Source organism: Mirounga angustirostris, unplaced genomic scaffold, assembly GCF_029215605.1.
Source record: "Mirounga angustirostris isolate CCGP_5_RB_7025 unplaced genomic scaffold, mMirAng1.0.hap1 SCAF_215, whole genome shotgun sequence".
NCBI classification, from domain to species: domain Eukaryota; kingdom Metazoa; phylum Chordata; class Mammalia; order Carnivora; family Phocidae; genus Mirounga; species Mirounga angustirostris.
Window position 1 is genome coordinate 1 of NW_026991923.1, and position 23,468 is coordinate 23,468.

A 23,468-nucleotide genomic window follows, 5' to 3' on the forward strand; every position below is an offset into this window, starting at 1 on the left:
TAAGACTTTGCTTCCTGCCTTCCATTTATAAGCAAGAATAAACGCAACAGGAAATAGGAACCCAAAACTGAGACTAAAGGACGTAAAAGAACAACAATAAAATTAAAAATGAGAGGTAGAGCATATCTTCAAGGCCCGTATGCAGCATGCAGTTAAAATTCCCAACTTGAAAACCGATGCTGAGAGTATTGGATTGAGTCTTGCAATTGCAGATATATACATTGTAGGTACATATATATGTACATACAGGGCACCGCATATCTATCTATCTATCTATCTATCTATCTATCTATCTATCTATCTATCTATCTATCTATCTACATGCACTGTGTATCCCTACAGAAGCAGACACACATACACACCGACACCATATCAGCAACTGAAGTGTTGGGGGAGGGATGGAAGTCCAAGTGGGTAAGTAGGTTTGCAAAGCAATGGAATTAAGTTTCCTCCGAGGTTGCACAGCTTGAGGAAACAACCTCGACCTCTGTCTGTAAGCGGTGCCTTCCACAGAGGGTGCTTCTGAGGGCTGTACGTGTTCCTGTTTGTCCAGCGTGTGGAATAATGCCTGGCATTGTAGCCAGCACTCATGAGTGTTGATGAGAAGTGAAATGAAGCAGCCCCAGCCTGGACCCTCACTGGCTGGAAGAGCGGGGAGGGCCCCTTCCCATTCCCTCCGGTGGAGGGCATGTCACACCTTTCCTAGCAAGTTCCCACCGTTGCAGGGGACGCTCCTGCCGAAGGGGCCAAGTCAGTCAGTGCTTCTTGAATGAACTGGTGGCTGCAGCAGATCAGTGTTTCCCACGGGAGGAATGGGAGATGACTTGAGGTGGCACCCAGATAGAAGTTTTACATTTTAATAGGTATTTATTACAGGGTGTGTTAGAAGAAAATATTAGGTAGCACGTCAGACCTGGGTACTAAAAAGAAGTGAAAATTGCAGGGAACACTGGATTGAATAAACCCTGAGAAAAGGTCTTTCTAAATATGGGATCTTTTTTTTCCTTCTTTAAAGATTTTATTTCTTTATTTTGACAGAGACAGTGAGAGCGGGAACACAAGCAGGGGGAGTGGGAGAGGGAGAAGCAGGCTTCCCGCTGAGCGGGGAGCCCGACGCGGGCCTCGATCCCAGGACCCTGGGATCATGACCTGAGTCGAAGGCAGACACTTAACGACTAAGCCACCCAGGCGCCCCTAAATATGACATCTTAAGTCAAGCAGAGAAAGTCACTTATCATATGGTTTTACTTACTTGTGGAACATAAGGAATTGCGTGGACGACTTTAGGAGAAGGAAGGGAAAAATGAAGGGGGCGAGATCGGAGGGGGAGACTAACCATGAGAGACTATGGACTCTGAGAAGCAAACAGAGGGTGTTAGAGGGGAGGGATGTGGGGCGATGCGTTAGCCCGGTGATGGGTATTAAGGAGGGCACGTATTGCATGGAGCCCTGGGTGTTATACGCAAACAATGAATCATGGAACAACTACATGAAAAACTAACCGATGTACTGTATGGTGACCAGCATAGCACAATAAAGAAAAAATAAATAAAGAGATCTTTCATTCTTTGGGTTTTATTTTATCTATTTATTTGTTTAACTTTTTGAGAGCGAGAACACATGTGAACGGTGGTAGGGAGGGGAGGGGAGGGGAGAGAGAAAGATCCCAAGCAGGCTGCACGCCCAGTGCGGAGCCAGACGTGGGGCTCCATGTCAAGACTCTGAGATCACAACCTGAGCCTCAGCCAGGACTCGGTTGCCCAACAGACTGCGCCACCCAGGCGCCCAGATTCACTCTTGATGTGTCCTGCAGTCACTGTGCACCATGTTGGAGTTGTCATTATCTGTGCACGTGGACGTGCTCGGTCTTCCTCGTGGCGTGGCTGGACCGCTGCACCTGCAGCCCCTGGCTGCTTCGGTCCACGTACCATTTAAGGGCCATTTGAAGAAGGAGCGCAAATCCCGATTGCTATTCCAGAACCATCCGTTGAGACCTTCTGACGAGATCAAGAAAGACAGAGGAACACAGCCTACACCTGGAGGGTCGGGAGCTTGGAAAGCAATCTCAGAGCCGGTGATGGCGATCTCTTCAGAAACTCAGCCTCGCCAGTGCCCTTGGCGGCTCGAAGGTCAGTGTTGTGTGGCAACTCACAGATCTCCTGAAAGGGAAGACTTGACCAACTCATGTCACTCATCCTTTCCCTTTTGTTCTGTCCCAAAAGTCTAAAAGGGCTTTTTCATAAACATGAAATGAGAATTGTAAGCAATAAGAAAGACATGGACTAACTGGCAGTGTTTCTTTTTTCTTTTTTCAGTCTTACAATTGATGGTGTCTTAGAATGAAATATGGCCTATGGTTAGTTTAGAAAAATTATAAAACAGAGAGAAATGAAAACACATACAGCGCAGAAATCTCTGAGCTTTCACCTGTTTCTCTGCTGTTCTTCAACCTCCCTGTATACCTTCTGCTACTGGAACATTCCGAGGCGCTTCCTGCCCCCATGCTGTTGTCCTTCATCTGGCATAAGCTCTGACTTCTCTGTGTCTCTGTCGCTGTGTCTTCCCGGGTTCCCCACTGTATCCCCAGTGCCTGGCACTTAGCAGACACTCAACAAGTATTGCTTGACTGGATCAAGAGTGTTAAACTGAGGGCGAGCACAGAAGCTGCTCCTTGTCATCCAGGAGAGGGCAGTAGGAAGGACAGGGAGGAGCTCCTAGAGGAAGGCGGCTTGGTCAGCTTTTCAGCAGGTAGAGCTGCTCAGCGGGGGAGCGAGTGCCTCCGTGGTGGGGCGTGCTCAGGCAGTAGCTCGGTGTTGTTGAAGGGTGCTTGCCCTGCATGTCAGGGTCGACCAGGTCATTTGGAAGGCCCCTTCCAACCAGACATCCATGTTTGCGGACTCTTCTCCCGGGTCTGTGGTTCTTTCTCGACTGCAGATAGGGCTTTTACCACTGGATGGCACCAGATGAAGGCTGTGAGGACAGTGCTCATCCAACCACCCACAGTGAGAACACAGTTTTTTCTCTTTTCATTATGGAAGTTTCGTTGATCTGTACAATGTTATGTCAGTTTCAGGTGTGCAGCATCGTGATTCGACAAGTTTGTTCATTACTCAGCACTCACCACGATTAAGTATAGTCACCATCTGTCACGGTACAGTTGTTATGACAATATTCTTGGACTATATTCCGGATGTTGTACTTTTCATCTTTGTGAGTTATTTATATAAGTGGAAGCTTGTAACTCTGAATTCCTTTGACCAATTTCGCCCCCCCCCTTTCCGTCTGGCAACCATCAGTTTGCTCTCGGTGTTTAAGGGTCTATTTTTTTTGTTGGTGTAGAGAACAGATTTTTCATGGCACTTATACCCCAAACACACACTTCAACAACTTCACAGAAACAGTCTTTAACTCGTACAGTATGTAACGCATACTGATTTTTTCTAGTTTACTCTAGCTGACTGCATTTTCTAAGACGGGGATTTGCAAACTATTACACTGATTTTATGACACGGATGGGTCACAATCCACTGTTTGAAAAGCACTGTTTTAGACAACGCAGCCTGTTCAGCCTTGTAAAACTCTGTGGGTCAGTTTTCCTTGACAGTCTGGGCTGTAGCAAGTTGTGTCCCTTAGTGAGTACTTGGTGTGTTTCTGTGTTGAGCTGCTGCCTTGAGCAGCAGTAGGTATGTGCTTCCTTATGGGTGTCTGTGGATGTGGGAATATGGACGTGGGAGATGGCGGGGGGCGTGTTTGTACAGGATTAGCACCTACTGTAGTCCAGGCAGCGGTAAGCCTTGTCAGTGGATATGAAGAGAAGATATATTATCTGTCTGCTTCTGGGAGCTCAGAACCCAGCTGGGTGACATCACATACACATACACACACACACACGAGCGTGCACACCCCCCCCCACACCCCCTACCCCTTTCAGCTTACTCATCAAGCAAATGGAAATGAACTGATGCGCTCAGAATACCACTTAGGACATTTCAGGGTGTAACAGAAGACCAACTCCATTTGGTTTATTTATTACTTTTTTTAATGTAAATTCAATTAGCCAACTTACAGTACATCATTAGATTCAGATGTCGTGTTCAGTAGTTTGTCAGTTTCATATAACACCCAGTGCTCATCACATCACATGCCCTCCTTAGTGCCCATCACCGAATTACTCCATCCCCCCACCCACCACCCCTCCAGCAACCCTCCCGTTTGTTTGCTAGAGTTAAGAGTCTCTTACGGTTTTTCTCCATCGCTGATGACTTCCCATTCTGTTTTCCTTCCCTTCCCCTACAGTCCTCTGCCCTGTTTCTTATATTGCACATATGAGTGAAACCATTTGATATTTGACTTTCTCGGATTGACTTATTTCGCTCAGCATAATACCCTCCAGTTCCATCCGTGTGCATGTAAATGGTAAGTATTCATCTTGTCTGTTGGCTGGGTAATAGTCCATTGTGTGTATATGTGTGTATATATACACACATATATATATGTGTATATATATACACACACATACACACACACACATATATATATATACCACATCTTCTTTATCCATTCATCTGATAAGACATTTGCAAATATCTTCTCCCATTCCGTAGGTTGCCTTTTAGTTTTGCGGACCTTTTCCTTTGCTGTGCAGAAGCTTTTTCTCTTGATGAAGTTGCAATAGTTCATTTTTGCTTTTGCTCCCTCGCCTTTGTAGATGTATGTAGCAAGTAGTCGCTGCGGTTGAGGTCGAAGAACTTCCTGCCTGTGTTCTCCTCTAGGATTTTGATGGATTCCTGTCTCACAGTAAGGTCTTCCATCCATCTTGAGTTTATCTTTGTGTATGGTGCCAAAAAATGGTCCCGTTTTATTCTTCTACATGTGGCTGTCCAGTTTTCCCAGTACCATTTATTGAAGAGACTGTCCTTTTTCCACTGGATATTCTTTCCTGCTTTGTCGAAGATTAGTTGACCATAGAGTTGAGGGTCCATTTCTGGGTTCTGTCTTCTGTTCCGTTGATCCATGTGTCTGTTTTTGTGCCAGAACCATACTGTCTTGATGATTACAGCTTTGTACTCTAGCTTGAAGTCTGGCATTGTGATGCCACTAGCTTTGGTTTTCGTTATCAACATTCCTCTGGCCATTCGGGGTCTTCTCTGGTTCCATACACATTTTAGGATGATTTGTTACAGTCTGTGAAAAAAGTTGATGGTATTTTGATGGGGATCTCATCGAATGGTTCGATTACTCTGTGTAGACATTTTAACAGTGTTTTTCCAATCCATGAGCATGGAACGTTGTTTCATTTCTTTGTGTCTTCCTCAATTTCTTTGCTAAGTGTTGTGTAGTTTTTGGAGTACAGATCCTTTACGTCTTTGGTTAGGTTTATTCTTAGGTATCTTATGGGTTTCAGTGCATTTGTAAATGGGATCGATTCCTTCATTTCTCGTTCTTCTGTCTCATTGTTAGTGTATGGAAATGCAACTCATTTCTGTGCATTGATTTTATATCCTGCTGAATTCTTGTATGAGTTCTAGCAATTTTGGGGTGGTGTTTTGGGTTTTCCACATAAAGTATCATGTCATCTGCAAAGAGTGAGAGTTTGACTTCTTTGCTCAGTCGGATGCCTTTGATTTCTTTTTTGTTGTTTTCTGATTGCTGAGGCTAGGACTTCTCTAGTTGAAGAACTGCGGTGAGAGTGGGCCTCCCTGTCATGTTCCTGACCTTAGAGGAAAAGGTCTCCGTGTTTCCCCATTGAGAATGATATTCGCTGTGGGCTTTTCATAGATGGGTTTTATGTTATTGAGGTATATCCCCTCTACCCCTATACTGTGGAGAGTTTTAATCAAGAAAGGATGCTGCATTTTGTCCGGTGCTTTTTCTGCATCCGTTGAGAGGATCATACGGATCTTGACCTTTCTTTTATTAATGTGAAGTATCACATTGATTTGATTTGCGAATGTGGAACCACCCTTAGAGCCCAGGAATAAATCCCACTTCGTCACGGTGAATACTCCTTTTAATGTGCTGTTGGATCCTATGCGCTAGTATTGTGCTGAGAATTTTTGCATCCATGGGGTCTTTGTCTGTTTTTGGGATCAAGGTCATGCTGGCCTTAGAGAACAAGTTTGGAAGTTTTCCTTCCATTTCTGTTTTTTGAAACAGCCTCAGAAGAATAGGTATTAGTTTTTCTTTGAATGTTTGGTGGAATGCCCCTGGGAAGCCATGTGGCCCTGGACTCTTGTGTGTTGGTAGATTTTTTGATCACTGCTTCAGTTTCCTTGCTGGTTATGGGTCTGTTCAGGTTTTGTATTTCTTCCTGATTCAGTTTTGGTGGCTTACAAGTTTCCAGGAACGCATCCATTTCTTTCAGGTGACCTCATTTGTTGTCCTATAGTTGCTGTGTGTGTTCTTAAGATGGTTTGTGTTTCTTTGGTGTTGGTTGTGATCTCTCCTCTTTCATTCATGACATTATTATTTTGGGTCCTTTCCCCTTTCTTTTGGATAAGTGTGGCTTGAGGTTCATCAAGCTTATTAATAATTTCAAAGAACCGGCTCCTGGTTTCATTGATTGTTCTACTGTTCTTCTGGTTTCTATTTCATTGTTTTCTGCTCTAATCTCTATAATTTCTCTTCTCCTGCTTGGTTTCGGCTTTAGTTGCTGTTCATTCTCCGGCTCCTTTGGGCGTAAGGTTAGCTTGTGTATTGGAGACTTTCTGATTTTTTGAGGAAAGCTTGTATTGCTATGTACTTTCCTCTTAGGACCGCCTTTGCTGGATCCCAAAGGTTTTGAACGGCTGTGTTTTCAGTTTCATTCATTTCCATGAAATCTTTAATTCTTCTTTGATTTCCTGGTTGATGCATTCATTCTTTCGTAGGATGCTCTTTAGCCTCCGAGTGTTTGAGTTCCTTCCCTATTTCCTGTTGTGACTGAGTTCCTGTTTCAAAGCATAGTGGTCTGAAAAGAGGCAGGGAATAATCCCAATCTTTTGGTATCGGTTGAGACCTGATTTGTGCCCCGGTATGGGATCTCTTCTGGAGAATGTTCCATGTGCCCTGTAGAAGAATGTGTATTCTGTTGCTTTAGGATGGCATGCTGTGATGTACCTGTGAAGTCCATCTGGTCCAGTGTGTCATTCAGAGCCCTTGTTTCCTTGTTGATCATCTGCTTAGATGATCTGTGCATTGCTGGGAGTGGGGTGTTGAAGTCCCCTACAGTTATTGTATGATTCTCGTCGTGTTTCCTTCATTTGGTTCTTAATTGGTTTATGTAATTGGCTGCTCAAGTTAGGAGCATATATATTTATAATTGTTAGATCTTCTCGTTGGGTAGGCCCTTGAAGTATGATATAGCATCCTTCTTCATCCCCTAATACAGTCTTTGGTTTAAAATCTAATTTGTCTGATAGGAGGATTGCTACCCCAGCTTTCTTTTGAGGTCCATTCGCGTGATCAATGGATCTCTACCCCCTCACTTTCGATCTGGAGGTGTCTTTAGTTCTACAATGAGTCTCTTGTAGATAGCATATGGATGGGTCTTGCTTTTTTATGCAGTCGGATACCCTGTGTCTTTTTTTTTTTTTTAAATGATGACTTTTTTTTTGAAGATTTTATTTATTCATTTGAGACACAGAGATACAGGGAGAGAGAGAGAGAGCGAGAGAGAGCATGAGCAGGGAGAGAGGCAGAGGGAGAGGGGGAGAAGCAGGCTCCCCGCTGAGCCAGGAGCCCGATGCGGGGCTCGATCCCAGGACCCTGGGATCATGACCTGAGCCGAAGCCAGACGCTTAACCATCTGAGCCCCCCAGGCGCCCCTACCCTGTGTCTTTTGATTGGAGCATTTAGCCCATTTAGATTCCGAGTAACTATTGAGAGAGATGAGTTTAGTACCGTTGTATTACCTGTATAGTCCCTGTTTCTGTAGATCTTTTTCTTTCTGGTCCAGTGTTACTTTTGGGCTCTCTCTTGGCATAGAGGATCCCTTTTAGTATTTCTTTCTTTCTTTTTTTTTTTTTTAAGATTTTATTTATTTGACAGAGAGAGACACAGCGAGAGAGGGAACACAAGCAGGGGGAGTAGGAGAGGAAGAAGCAGGCTTCCCGCGGAGCAGGGAGCCCAGTGCGGGGCTCGATCCCAGGACCCTGGGATCATGACCTGATCTGAAGGCAGATGCTTAGCCGACTGAGCCACCCAAGCGTCCCCCCCTTTAGTATTTCTTGCAGGGCTCGTTTAGTGGTCCCATAGTCTTTCAGTTTCTATTTGTCCAGGAAGCCCTTTAGCTCTCCTTCCATTCTGAATGACAGCCTTGCTGGAGAAAGTATTCTTGGCTGTATGTTTTTCTCATTTAGTACCCTGAATAGATGATGTCAGCCCTTTCTGGCCTCCCAGATCTCTGTGGATAGGTCTGCTGCCAGCCTAATGTTCCTACCCGTCTAGGTCAGGAACCTCTTGTCTTGAGATGCTTTCCGGATTTTCTCTTTATTTCTGAAATTTGCAAGCTTCGCTACTGTATGTCAGGGTGCTGATATATTTTTATTGATTTGGAAACGGGTTCTCTCTACCTCTTGAACTTGTATGCCTGTATCCTTCCCCAGATTAGGAAAGTTCTCAGCTATGATTTGTTCATATATACCTTCTGTCCCTCTTTCTCTCTCTCTCTTTCTCCTCAGGGCCTGCAGTAACTCCTCAGCGGGGAGTCTGCTTGCTTCAGGATTTTTCTTTCCCTCTGCCCCTTCCCCCGCTCACTCTCTAAAATAAATAAATCTTTCAAAACAAAAGGAAGAGATCGAAGGAGGGAGGCAAGATGGTGGCACGGTAGGGGAGCTCGTTTCATCTGGTCCCTTGAATGTAGCTAGATAACTATCAAATCATCCTGGACACCTCTGAATTCAACCTGAGATGTAAGGAAGGAATTGCTGGAATTCTACTAATAGACAAGTGACCACTTTTTGCAAAGTAAGAGGTGCGGAGAAGTGAATCTGCGGGGATATATGGGAAGATCCTCTGCGGGGAGAGGGAGCCTGTGTAAGCCGGCCACAGGCAAGTGATACAGCCCCAGAGCGCAAAATCAGAACCTTTAGAAATCTTCTCCGCTAAGAGATAGCCCTGCCTGAAAGGTGCTCTGGTGGCAAGGTGGGGCAGCATCCAAGGTGGGACAGTGTGACCTCAGGATCCCTGGGGTCACAGGAAGAACAGGGGTGCTTGAGCCGGCAGAGTTCCCAGGCACTGGAGTGGGGAAACTGGTTAGGGTCAGGGAGCAGGGGGGGTTCTCAACTCAGTTTGCCATAAACCACGAACCACGGCTCATCTGGGTGACAGCTATTGTATGCGGGTCCTGCACAGGGCAGACAAGGCGGCGCCCCTCTGCCTTCTCCCAGGAGGATCGGTGCAGGCCCTCACCACAGGAGCCTGCAGACTTTGGCACACACAAAACTGAAGACCGCTTATCCCTGACAGTTTACTGAAGAGAGGGGACCTCGATCTTTTCGCTCCGGGCCTGGAAATCGGGGCGTGGCCATTTTTCTTTTCATCCTCTCAAGTGGCCCAGAGAGCCTTCGGGGAATAGAATCACATAGAGCAACTACAAGCAGTTTACACTGAGCCCGCCCCCCCCCCCCCCCTGCAAGGGGGGGTACAACTCCCCCCAGGCCAAGACACCTGAGGGTCAGCACAGCAGGCCACTCCCCGAGCAAAGCAGCTGGAAGAACAGGGGAAGAAGTTTAGGAGCCCACAGGAGTGCAAAACTCCAGCACTAGGGGAAAACAGTAAATTGAATTCAAAGGTTATTTCATGATTCGTTTATCTTGCAGTTTAAAATTTTCCTTTTCTTTTTTTCTTCCCAACTAGTTTCTTATTTTATCAACTCTTTCATTTTAAGTCGTTTTTGATTGTCATTTTCTACATTTCCATTTTTTAGAGATAGTCTTCAGTTTTGCTTCCTTCTGCTACATTCAATTTTATGTCTGTATATATGTAACCTTGGTGATTTTACACTTCTGGGATTTAGTGTCTTTTAACAAACAGGCCAAAATACACCCAGGATTTCATGGAGGTTTGACCACCTGGGAGATAATATTCTCTCTTCTCCCACCCCCCAGCCACCCCCCACATTTCTTTTTTCTTCTCTTTTTTGGTTTCTGACCTCTTCGGATTTGACTAGTGTGTATTTGCTTGCGTCGTGGTTGATATTTTTTATGTTGCTCTCTTGTTCCTCCATTCTTCTCTGGGCAAAAGGAATAGAAGGAGGAATTCACAACAAAAGAAAGAACCGGAGGATGTACTCTCTGCCATAGATCTAATTGATATGGACACAATTGAGCTGAGCCTAAACCAAGAGTTGGCCGTTCAACTGACTGAGCCACCCAGCTGCCCCTCCATTTGGTTGAAATGGTAAAGACATTTATTAATTCACATGAGGGGCATTTATTAATTCACATTATCCGATGAGGGGCAGAGCAGGCTATAGGCCCACAGGGGCTTCGCATGGTTTTAGGGATGCAGTGTCCTTCCAGTACTTCTCCTTGTCCTAAGGCTGGTTCCCTCAACGGTTGTCAGAAGCCCTTCAGTGGTAATCTGGGCTTCAGCTCCCTGGTTTAGAACACTGAAAGTTTGGTTCCTTGTAGTGTAGACCGGGGAGAGTTTAGGCTACCATAGCATTTTCCAGGTTATAGTGTAGACCAGAAAGTGAAGGCTACTATAACATTTTCTAGGTTGTGGCTGTTGTGTTTCTTTGTTCCTGGTTTTCCCACTAGGACTTGCTTAAAGGGTGTGGAAGGACCGGTTCCTAATCCAGAGCCGGGGGAAATACTTAGGTAGTCGTTCGTGAGTTTTCCGGAACGATCCTGGATCTCCTTTCCTATGGACACAGAACTTCCGGTCGAGCAGAGTTCTCTGACTGGCTCTCACCCGTGGGTTTGCTGAGGGAATAAGTGGTGGCAGGTTTTCTAGGTGAGGGATGAGGTGAGGTTCTGTGCTGTCTAGGGTCTTGGGGAAGGAGGTAGGCGCACGAGTAAAGAAAGGGAAGAAATGGCTGCCGTGGGGACGGTGACGGGCCATGTGTGCGAGCACCAAGACGGATGGCTGAGTCTGCCGACATTTGTAATGGAGTACCAGACGTGCCTCTGTTGGCCTTTTGAGGTAGATGAGCTTTTAGGGATTCACTCTTCAAAAGAGGGAGTTCCAGTGTTCATTCTCTCCAGTGGCGAATGGAAGTGCTCATTTCCCAACATCCTCACCAGCACGGTGTATTAGAAACCTTTTCATCGTGGTTAATCTGATATGTGAAAGATGGTGTCTTCAGTAATGTTACTGTATAATTTTTTTTACCGATTTTCTTTCTTTATTTGACAGAGAGAGACACAGTGAGAGATGGAACACAAGCAGGCTTCCCGAGGAGCAGGGAGCCCGAAGCGGGGCTCGAACCCAGGACCCTGGGATCATGACCTGAGCCAAAGGCAGAGGCTTAACGACTGAGCCACCCGGGTGCCCCCGTCATTTTATTTTATATTCCTCTTATTTTGGGGGGTGAAGTTGAAGATCGTTTTTATATGTTTAAGAGCCATTTATATTATCTTTTACAGTGAACTGTCTGGTCAAGTAAGGAATTCCTTTCTTGACCTTAGTAAAATGATAGTAACACTGTTAGGCTCTGAAGTCCTTTCTATCAAGGCAGTGAAGGGATTTGAGATGGGAGGGTGACTTAGTCAGATTGAGAAAGTGACCAAATGACCACAGTCCTTGGGCATGCAGGGAATCCTCACCCTAAAGATGGAGCCTATGGGTAGATTCTGTAAGAAATGGAAAGAAAGTGCAAAGTGGTGGTTCCTGAGAATAAGGACATGGACCTTACTTGGAGCTGAGGGTGAACCCAGGCATCAGGGAGATGGGGCCAGGCCTGGCTAAGAGGCCTGAAATCCTCTCTCCCAGGCTCCTGAGGCAGCTTTCCTAACCAGGGCTACAGAGGTGGGAACCCAAGTTGGGGCCCTGGGAGCTAGACGCCCCAGGCAGGGTGTCAGCCGGCCTTCCTTCCTTCTTCCTCTGCATGGGCTGGCATCTCCAGACCGGACCCCCTAGGAGAGGGCTTCCCAGGCAACATGTGGTGAGCATCTTTAAAGTTTTGTTCCAATAATCTCTCTGTTGTGGACGATATTCTATAACATACATGAAAAATGATTTCCTAGAAAGATAAAATGCAAGAGACACATCAAATAGAAGCTCAAGTTATTTATGAGGAGAATCAATAGACGTAGAATTCCTATGTCACATTGCAGTAAGTTTCTAAATGCTACTGAAATTTTGTTCTTAAAGTAGTTATACTTTAAGCAACAGGGCTTTAGAACAGATATTATCTTCCATTTCCCCCACTTAGAACAGATACTGTTTTCCATTTTCCCCCCTTTTATTCCTCATCGCCTTCACTCCAGCTCCCCAACCCACAGCTGAACCAGTCCATTTATTCGGCAACGTTTGCTCATGCCTTCCCCTCCCGCAGACGGTCTATGAGGCCACTTTATAAACAGGGGCTCTTACCCACACAGGATGGAGAGGAAGGGAACGTGGTGGAAATACGGCTTTTCTTTTCTTTTTTTTTTTTTTTTTTTGCTTTGACATTTATCTGCCCCATTTCCTGACCCCAGAATCTTATTTTCGTCATGATCTCGCATTGTTGAGTTTTCACAGAGTCTTGAGAGGCTTACACCTAACCAAGAGAAAGTACATTTCCAAGAGGAACATTTAGATCTGATTTTTCATGTAAAACCCTTGTCTTTCTTATGTAAAATTATGGGACTTTTTTTTTTTTTAAGATGGTTAATTCCACCATCAAGTAGATTGTACTTACTTGAGTTCAAACAGCTTTTTAAAAAAAAAAAACTGGGTGTTACACGCAAATCATGAATCATGGAACGCTGTATCAAAAACTACTGAAGCACTATATGGTGATTAACATAACCGAAAACAAAAAACAAGAGAATGTGAAAGTCACTCTTTCTCCCATGAAGTCCACAGATAAACCGCTGACCCCAAAGAAGAGCAGAAGAGTCCTCATTGGCTCTTCTCCTGGGCTGGGCTCTGCAGGGATGATTTCCAACCTGACTGAGCGATAGCTTGTCTCTGTCTCTCGGGATATTTTGCTCGAGTCCATGGCATCAGCCAGCTGCTGAAGGCATTTCTACGGAAGACAGAATGTCATTATCAAATTCTAAATCTTGGGGCTGGGGTAGATACCACCTTCTGGAGATTAAAGGTAAATGAAAATTCCCCTTCTTCTTTCCCGAATTGTTTCATTCGTGAAGGTGCCCGCCTGGTTCAAAAATGTTAAAAATATATTCAGAAGGAATGCAGTGACTGCCTGTCTCGCGCCCCTGTCCCCAGCTGCTTGCACCTGCTGCCACCCTCAGCCACATACGTGATGTCCCCAGGGCCTCGCTGAAGGATAGGTGCCTGGCTTCCCATCCTTTGCTGTTGCAACAGGGGTTATGATAAAAAAAAGTCCTTGTAGACATGTCCTCAGCACGTGTGGAAGAGCCCTGCCAGTGGAATTGTGAGACCCAGAGCCCCTGCATCTGCCATATTGACGATAAGGAAGAGGTTTCCTTTTTTATTATGTTATGTTACTCACCATTCATTACACCATTAGTTTTTGATGTAGCGTTCCGTGATTCATTGTTTGTGCATCACACCCAGTGCTCCGTGCAGAACGTGCCTTCCCCAATATCCATCACCAGGCTACACCATCCTCTCACCTCGCTCTCCTCTAGAACCCTCAGTTTGTTTTTCAGAGTCCATAGTCTCTCATGGTTCATCTCCCCCTCCCATTTCCCCACCTTCATTCTTCCCCTCCTGCTATCTTCTTTTTTTTTTTAACATATAATGTATTATTTCTTTCAGACGTACAGATCTGTGATGCAACAGTCTTACACAATTCACAGCGCTCACCATAGCACATACCCTCCCCAATGCCTTATCACCCAGCCACCCCATCCCTCCCACCCCCCACCACTCCAGCAACCCTGAGTTTGTTTCCTGAGATTAAGAATTCTTCGTATCAGTGAGGTCATACGATACATGTCTTTCTCTGATTGACTGATTTCGCTCAGCATAACACCCTCCAGTTCCATCCATGTCTGATAACGATGATTTTATGGTCGTCATGACAGTGTCCTCGGTACGGTTTGAGGATGTGCAAGGCTGGGTGATGGTGATATGAAACAAAGGCCTTTTGTAGCTGTTCCCTGATTTGGTCCCTCACCTGCTCTGTTAGGGGGCAAGAACAGGTGTATGTAACTACGCTCATTGACGGGAAAGGCGACGGGTCTGGTTAGTGGCAGAACCAGGACAATAGGACTGCAGCTCCTGCAAGTCCGGGTTCCTTCCCTGTTCTCTACACAGGGCCTTGTGCTTGTTCAGGGGAATCTTTGCGGTCTGTCGATTCACGGTGTGTGTGTACCTCAGGCCCCACGTCTGTGTCCCGTGTCATAAGTCATAAAGGCACAGCCACGGCGCTTACTAGGGCAGGTCCTGCTGGGAGAGTCTCCCGTGTATGTATTTCCTCAGGAATCCTCACAACCCCGTGAGGTGCTATCACTTTCTCTACTGTGCAGACGAGGAACGCTTGGCCCGGGGAGGTGAGTGACTTCCAGCGCCTCACAGCAGACACGTGGTGGAGCTGGGATCGGAAGCCCATTCCCCGGCTCCAGAGTGCCGGCCCTTTCCCCCCACCGTGCTCTCCTCTCACAGAAAAAGTAGTAGTACCACAAGCTGGTGCTCGCCCTCACAGTGTGGGGTGCTTTGTGATATTTGCTCTTGTATCCTATTTGATCCCCTAAATGCTGGTTCCCCCCCCGCCCCCCCCCCACAGTGGTTTCCTGACCCTCCCTAATCTGTCTCAGTCTGGGTTTTGGAAAAGTCTGTTAGGTTCTACTTCCCCAGCACCTCTCAGTGCGTCCCCACCTCTCAGTGTCCATCCCCGTGGCGGCTGCCCCAGTTCAGGCTCCCCATGACTTCTTCCCTGGACCTTCTTCCTGGATGGCTGTGAGATCCTCCTAACTTTTGTCCTCCGTCCGTTCTCCATGCGGAGACCAAAGTCACCTAAAAAATACATTTCTGACCATAGTGTTCGTAATTTAAGGCGCTAAGTCCACCTTTGCTGTTTGGGGCCTAGTGTTCAGTCCATGAAGATGGTCGGTCAATGTATGAGGGAATGCAGAATTAGAAAACGTACTGTGTATTTGTCCTCAGGATGAAGATCTTCTCCCAGGTAAGTATTCTGAGGTCGACTTTCCAATGATAGTCACGAGAAAGCCGCACAGCACCACCGAACCTCACTGTGGGGTTGCTCACAAGGTCCTCGATCTTGGGACGAGCACGTGGCCCTGCAATGCTCTATGAATGGAGAACACACAGGATGGACGTGCCATGCACACACGTGCTTTGGTCAGACTGAACTCCCCTTTTGACCCCACTATTGGGGAAAAAAAGAAGCAAAAGCTGTGGAAAACTCACACTTTCATATGTCTGCCAGCCTAAAGAGTAGGTCCAGTACAGCCACCTGCCCCAAAGACGTTGAAAGATGTGCCCCAGATAACGGGGCACATGACAGTCACCTGCAGGAGCTCTCAGAACCACCCGTCGTTCCTGTTGCAGCAGCCTGATGGTCTACCAATTCCGGTCTGTTCTGTCATTTCATAATCGATCATGTTTCCTGTCAAGCATTAAAGCAGCCCCAAAGAAACCTGGAGAAGAATCGGCTCCCAAATCCAAAGGGAGAAAGGCTTTTTCAAAAGCTATTCAAAATTAAACTAAAAGTCGTCCCAAGGCGTTTCCACAATTCTTTCCTCGCAGTTCCCAATTTCTCAATGTCAAGGTCTTGGGCAGTCCGGTCCACAGGGGCCCGGCTTTGGAGACAGCGGCACCTCTACAGTGCCTGGATGGACGCCCGAACCTCGTAGGCGGATCCGATGGGCTCTGATGGCCCCTTACTTATTTAGTGCCATGAGGCACTGGGAGGTGGAGGGTCTGCAGCGGCGGGGCGACCCGGAAAGCCTGAGGCCATCGCCCGCAGAGCACAGCGTCCGCTCGGCCTGGGGCTCACTGGTTCCCGGAGTTTTCAGCCAGGGCAAAGCCCGGGGGAGGGCAGGGGAAGGCTCGGGTCCAGTGCGCCCAGGGCGATGCTGGGTGGGGCCTGGACAGAGGGCGACGGGGACAGCCGACCCACCCAGCTGCTCCCCAGGGGCTCGGGCAGCGGCACCGAGCCGGGCTCCAGGTCTTGGCGTGGCGCAGCCCCAGGCCCAGACCCCGAGGCCTGATGTGGGGCGGCGGCAAGGGACAGAGCGCGCGACCAGGAGAGCAGCCGGCCCTCCCGCGCCCGAGCCTGGTCTGGGCTCCTGCCGATCCGGATCGACGCGCTCGCCTGCCCACGGTCTGGTTGGTCAGCTGCTTCATGCAGCTGGATTGCTTCTTGCTGGCGGCGGCGGCGGGGGCCGGCACGGCCAGGGCCGGGCAGCTCGAGGAATCGCCCGGGGGGAGGGGGGCCGACGTCGCTTCATGTCCACCCGAGGCGGCAGTGGAAGCGGCTGTGGGCCCGGCGCCCCCCCCCTCGCCGCCTCTCATCCAGTGGCGCGGCAGGTCGGGGCCTTGGGAGGCCAGACCCGGGACGCGGTACCCAGCCCGTCCTCCACCCAGGGCGGGAACCCCGGGGCCGCCCTGTGCAGGGCCCGGAGGCCCCCTCTCGGGCACCGCCACCGCCGCCCGCGACCCCCTGCCGGGTCCAGCCGCACACCTCCGCGAGGCAGCGGATGCGCGCAGCGCACGGAGCCACCGGTGAACCGCCAAACCCCGGTGTGGGACGCACTGTCCCCGCAGAGCTGGCAGGGCACGGAAGGACGGAACACTCTGGAGCCTCTGGAGGCTGGAAATGCCCAAAGTCTCCTTGAGGGCCGTGCCTCTGCGCAGGTGTAGATATTTGTCAAATGCACCTAGGATCTGCTCTCCTAGGTGAATGGATGCATTGCATGCATTGCATGCATTGCATGCATTTCCTGGGGGAAAGTCCAGGGCCAGATGCATTTTCTGTGGGCGGGCACCTGGGGGCAGTCAGGCAGGAGCACTCGCTAGGGGCCCACCCAGGACAGCCAGGAAGCGGGGAACAGGGGAAGGGGCCCAGCCCTGCGTGGGAAGTCGTGGGGCTGAGCGTCTGGGACCGGGACCGGTGGCCAGAGTCGGCCCTGGGAAGGCCCAAGGTCTCGGGCTTTCCTAGCAACGTGGCCTGCGCAGGGGAGGCGCGTGCCGGGCCCGCGCAGGCGTTGCCTAGAAACGCCTGTTGTCTTCTGATTCTTAGCCTGGCGCAAGCAGGCGTTCTGGGACACTTGGCGGGGTAGTCCGACTGCGCTGGACGCTTTTCCACAGCGGACCGCGACAGTTATATGACCCGCGAAGATGTGCTCCTGGGTTGGTGGCCTGGGCTCTGGCCTAGGCCATTCCCAGGGAGGAGTGGATGGCAGTGAGACTTCCTTGACCGGCTCCAACTCGGATCTCACCATGGACTTTGGTGATGTCATATCATCTCAGACAGAAATCAATAGACTCCTCAATGAGATCCAAAGACTGGAGGCTGATCTTACACTTTGGAAACATTTGTCCAAGGGACCGAATAGCTCAGACTCCAATGCCATCTGGAAACTGAAGAGCACCATCAGGGACCTAGAAGAGAGGCGGATGAGGGAGATCGAGGAACATCAACTCGGAGTTGCGATACTGCACAGTGTCCATCAAGAAAAACTGGCCGACATCACTGACAGGCACCGCAAACAACTCCTCGAGTATGAAAGACGGATAGAAGACCTGCAACATCAAGAGTCTGCCAGTCATGGGAAAGATGACTTACTTCAAGAAAGGGAAACTGAGCTTAGAAGGTTGAAGCAACAACTTGCAGAAATGGAGCGGCTGAATGACCGTTTAAACAACGTTGCTTCTGATCTCAGAGCAGAAAACCAAAAGTTGGTTTTGGCGCTCCAGGATGTAAGACATCAGCTGGAAGAATCTATTCTCCGGAACAACGAGGATTCTCTGGAAAACAACACTGCTGTGAGGGCTTTAAAAATAGAAAAAGGACGGTTAATAGCAAAATTGGCTCGGGCGGAAAAGAAGCTGTTGGAGGAAACAAACAAGGATGAGCAAACTATCAAAGATTTGTCCCCTTTAGAGCATGTGCATTGCATTCAACACAGTCAAGAGAAAGACCTGGAAATAGTACACCTCAAAAAGAGGATCGAGCAGATGGACGCCGACCATACAGAAACGAAGGAAATGCTGTCCTCTGCTCTGGAGGAGCAGAAGCGATTGACACAACTCGTTAAAGAGAAAGAGATGTATATTGAAGAACTTACAGGAAGTCCAGAGCTTCAGGAGGAATTCGGTCAGTCTACCCAAACCTTCAGAAGTAATGACATTTCCCAGCCATCCGTGGAGGACAAAGACAGGTGTCTCCCATCCGTGACAGGCGAAAATCCTCATCTGAGAGAAGAACTGGAGAGCCTAGGACAACAGAGTCGCTCTGTTCCTGCGCTCGACCCTAAAATCCTAGACGAGATCGTAGAACTGGAGTGTGAGGTGTTTCAACTCCAGGAGTTAAAGGATGATCTCGAGGAGGAAATCAGAGAGCAGCAGAAGATCATTCACAACCAGCAGCAGGGGAAGATAGGACTGCTTCATTCTTTACAAGAGCAGAAGCAGAAAGTGGAGCAGCTCCAATACCAGCAGGAGCAGATGAATATTGAACACGCTCAGCTCCTTTCAGCGAAAGACGAGGAGATTCAGCATTTGCAGGACACGATAGACCAAATGAAAGCCCGGTTGCCTGACAAAAGCCAGCACATTCCGACAGAAGACTGTGATGATGTGGAAGTCCCAACCAGTCAGCCTCTTCCCAGACAAAACGCAAGTGAAAAGCTTGATTCACGTGAAGCCGAAACTCAAATATCAGTCCTAGGAATCAAAGAACACGAACTGGAGATGAAGCTTCTAACTGAACAGAACATCCGACTGACGGAACAGATCGATCGGCTCTCCAAAGAGGAGATTGGTAAACTAACTCAGATTATCCAGCAGAAAGACTTGGAGATTCAGGGTCTTTCCAGCAGGATCTCTGCGGCTTCTCACAGCCAGAACGGGGACGTGGAGCGACTTCAGCGGCAATTGCAAGAGTACGCTTGGAAAAGCGAACAGGTCTTGGCGGTCTTAAATGAGAAAACGAGGGAGAACAGCAATCTGAGGACAGAGTATGACAAAATGGCGGATAGGATGGCTGCCACAGAAGCAGACCTCCGGCGGATGCAAGAGGAAAATCAAAAACTGTCCACTAGAATGGACAGTAGTGGTCAGGAGATGTTTAGAGAAACGATTCAGAATTTATCACACATCGTTCGAGAAAAAGACCTCGAAGTGGATGCGTTAAGTCAGAAATGTCAGACTTTATTGACACTCCTGCAACCCTCCAGCCCTGGTAATGAGGTTCGAGGCGTTCATATGGATCAGTTCAAGCAGCTTCTACAGGAACGGGACACATTAAAACAGCGAGTGAAGATCATGGAAGAGTGGAAACAGCAGGTGATGACCACAGTCCAAAATATGAAGCGTGAGTCACCCCAGCTTGAGAGAGAGCTGGCACAACTCCAGGCGCGGGCTTTCACCAGCAGCGAGAAGGATTCTGAACTACCGACGACCTCTAGTGACCTGATGCAGACGTACAAAGGCAATGAAATAAAATTACAACATTTAGAGAAGGAACTGGCACAAATTCAGCTCAGCATCGGGGAGCTTTGCAATGCCAAGGATCTCCTTCTAGGGAAACTGGACGTGATTTTCCTCGAGCCCTCCCCCGACTGCTCAGAGTCAGCGGACTCTCTGGAGCCCGTGAAATCTGACAGAGTGGGTGAGGCTTCTGAGTTGCTCCAAGTGGAGGTAGAAGAGCTGAGAAAATCAATGCAAGAAAAAGATAGGATGATTCGAACCCTCCAGGAAGATAAGCAGAGATGGACTGATTCAGTGGCTGCCACGTGGGAAGGAGAAGGCCCAGAACAGGAACACAGGGATTCCGACATCGAGCAGCTGAAGGAGAAACAGGCCGTTCTACAAAACTTCATTCGGGATCAGGAGCTCCGAATCCAAGCGAAAAGTGAGGACTTGCTTTCTTTGCAGGAGAACTTCCGTAGCCAAGTGAGTGAAAATGAACTTTTGAGGCAGACGGTCACCAATCTGAAGGAGAGAATAGCAGAGTTGGAAATGGATGTGTGTCAACCGAGAGAGGAAAATGCAAAAGTCGAGGAAAACTCTCGAGAAAAGGCAGTGGGAGATGAGGCACTGCAAGAGACAGATAGGCTGCTTTCAGTGATGCGGAGAGAGGAGGAATCCCAGGGTGCTGCGATGAAAGAGAAGGCACTTGCTTTGGAGCAACTATCGCAAGAGAGAGAAGAGCACGAGACCGGGGTATTGAACCGGCCGGTCAGTGCAGTTCCATCAATGCAGGGAAAGACAGTTCTGTGCCAACAGGGGAGAGATGAAGTCCTGTTGGCCCTGACACAGAAACAAATGGAAACCTGTGCCCTCCAGAAGGAGGTTCGCCATTTACGTGAGAGCGAATTACGCCTAACCCAGGAGCTGGAGAGACGGCGACACCTCGCTCTAGAAGCCGAAGACGCTCATCGCCGGGAAGCTCTGGCCTCAGAAGACAAAGTGGCTCAACTCAGGAAGGAAGTGACGGTCTTGCAGGGAAGACTCGTTTTGTCTTCCACTGCCATGGAAAATGCCAGCCGAGGAGCCAGTCTGCAGGTAGAGTCGCTGCAGGAGCAACTGCACGTGGTGACCCAGCAGAAAGAGGACACTGCGCTCCAGCTTGCTGCCTCGCAGGAAGAAGGAAGGCAGTATGGTCACATCCTAGCTGACCTCAAGTTGGAACTCGCCGAATGGATGGAAAAGGCAGACAGCCTCGAAGGAAAACTGAAGTCATTGCAGGGACGATTACATAAAACAAATGCTGACTTGGAGCTGAAGGAAGACCAACTCCAAGAATTCCAGAAACAGAATGAGGTCCAGCAGGAAATCCTGGAGGACACACAGAAGAAACTGATGAACTTAGTCAGTAAGTCCGAAGGAATGGTGGACAAAACCCTACTAAGGAGACTCTTCCTGGGATCTTTCCAAGCCCCTGACGCTGAACGGCAGGAAGCCTTAAGGTTGATGGGAAGCATGCTGGGGATCCGAGAAGACCAGATGCGGCAGCTGTTCAGTGAAGGGCCAGGTGGTGGTACCAGCTGGATGAGTCGGGGGCCTGGATCCAAAAGCGCCCCCAACACACATGTGAAGCCAAATCACCGACCTATGGCCAAGAATTCTTTTTCAGGGCTTTTCGTCCAGTTTCTAGAAGCGGAATCTCATTCAGCTTTGCCACCACCAAAGCCCTCTGCTCATGACGTGAAGCCCCCAGATCCCGGAGGAAGGGGAAAACTGGCTATGAAACAAGGCCCAGCACGTCTGAACACTACCCTAGCATCCACATCCCGGAAAAAAGATGTGAAGCCCCGCACCACAACGGTGTCTCTTATTACCCCACCTGGACCGGAAGCGGATGGATCGGAGCACCTTCTTCTAAATGCCGTCACTGATGCTTTGCCCACGTACGCACCCCAAATACTGTCACCTGCGGAGAAGGTTGGAATGGCGGCCAAAGGCCTCTCAAAGAAATAGAGGATTCTCAAGCCAGAGATGAGACAGTGCTCGGAAGACCCCAAGTCACTCTGTGTGTTTACCTAATCCCAAAATGTCCTTTTGCAAAACGTAATATATTTGCAGTCTTGCTTTCAGCTTAATAAAAATATTCTTTTATGAGTTAACAAAAAAAGGCATCTTTTAATGACTGCAGAGGTATTCACCAAACTGAAAATGGTGGGTATTTCTTATGAGAGTAGACACTGGTGGGGTTGGGGGCTGCGGTCAATGGTACTTCCAGTATTGTTTGTAATGCTTTGATGTTTTCATAAGGAGCATGTATATACATATACCTTTGGTAAGGAAAACATCCACTCGTTTTAATGTTCCCAACTTATCAAATACATGAGCACCCACGCCTTGTTGGAGAAACTGGGTGTATAGCATGAAAGTTTAAGATGAATACATTTTTTTAAAAAATGCGAGTTTGATTTTCCCAGTTATGTCCCATTTCTCTTTCTCCTTTTTTATTTTTAATTGTTTTTTCCATTTCATTTTATGTTGCCTGGGAATCTACTTCATGGGTAACCTGATTTATCTCAGGCCTTTAGAAATATATGTATATTTGTCTTTTTGGGCGTATAGTATTCTATGACTTGCTTTTAAAAAAAAAAAATCACTCTGCCTTCGAGATCTTTACAAATGTGAATGAATTCCAATTCATTCTTTAAAAGGAAATGCAGGCCTTTGTGGATATACCCTAAATTACCGAACTAGCTCCTACTGATCAGTATTTAATCAGTTTTTACTTCAAATGTCCATGGTCAACTCCCTTGTTCCTTTCCTCAGAAGCCACTCCAAATCTTCGTTTGCAGTGCCAGGCTCATTACTCCACTATACTCTGGAAACCATCCACTCAAACTTCTTTTCTTCTCCTTCTCCTTCTCCTTCTCCTCCTTCTCCTTCTCCTTCTCCTTCTCCTTCTCCTTCTTCTCCTTCTCCTTCTCCTTCTCCTTCTCCTTCTTCTTCCTTCTCCCTCTTCTTCTTCTTCTTCTTCTTCTTCTTCTTCTTCTTCTTCTTCTTCTTCTTCTTCTTCACGATTTTATTTATTTATTTGACAGAGCAGGAGAGCACAGGCAGGGCGGGTGGCAGAGGGCGAAGGAGAAGCAGGCCCCTTGCTGAGCAGGGAGCCTGATGTGGTGCTTGATTCCCGGGTCACTGAGATCATGACCTGAACCAAAGGCAGACGCTAAACTGACTGAGCCACCCAGGCGCCTCCCATTCAGACTTCTTGAAAGATCTCATTCCATTAATTTTCCATTGTGCTGTATCTTCAGCCTGCCAAATATCTTAAATCCTTCCCTCCCTTTCTGTTGCCAGTGCTCTGGTTCACCCATTCCTGTCTCTTGCACAGACTAGTGCAGTAGACTGCCTACTGATCTTGCTGGTTCCACACTCGGCCTCCTTTGAATCCATTCTCCATGCTGCTGTCAGGGCGAACTGAGACGAAAATCTGATGTCACTTCCCTGCTGCCATTATTTGTGGGTTCCCTCATTGCTTGGAGTTCGACCTTTAGGAGACCATCCAAGCCCTTGCTTTTGCAGCCTTCCCTCCTGCGCATCATTCACATACAGGCTGCCCTTTAGCCGCAGGGAATTCTTACAAGCCCCCAATAGATTCTTATCCAAAGAACTTCAAGTGCATGAGCCTCATCGTTGTGCCTTGCCAAAGGTACAAAGCAGAAGGATTTCATTTTTCTCCTCTTCACCCGTTGGTA

General features: G+C 48.0%; 1 protein-coding gene across 5 annotated transcripts; it reads left to right on the plus strand.

Annotated features, from left to right (window-relative positions):
• Positions 1 to 9: 9 nt before the first annotated feature.
• Positions 10 to 22,661, plus strand: LOC135363420 (thyroid receptor-interacting protein 11-like). 5 transcript variants are annotated; one of them, XM_064583962.1, is made up of 4 exons: positions 10 to 2,129; positions 4,297 to 4,416; positions 10,225 to 10,380; positions 11,341 to 22,661. In XM_064583962.1, the coding sequence occupies exon 4, from the start codon at positions 17,425 to 17,427 to the stop codon at positions 21,727 to 21,729; it is 4,305 nt and encodes a 1,434-aa protein (XP_064440032.1). In that variant the 5' UTR covers positions 10 to 2,129; positions 4,297 to 4,416; positions 10,225 to 10,380; positions 11,341 to 17,424; the 3' UTR covers positions 21,730 to 22,661. The 5 variants fall into 5 exon arrangements, with proteins under 5 accessions (XP_064440032.1, XP_064440033.1, XP_064440034.1 ...); XM_064583966.1 differs by lacking the exon at positions 10 to 2,129 and having other exon boundaries at positions 2,136 to 4,416; positions 11,341 to 12,088; positions 15,229 to 22,661; XM_064583963.1 differs by lacking the exon at positions 10,225 to 10,380.
• The last annotated feature ends 807 nt before the right edge of the window (positions 22,662 to 23,468 follow it).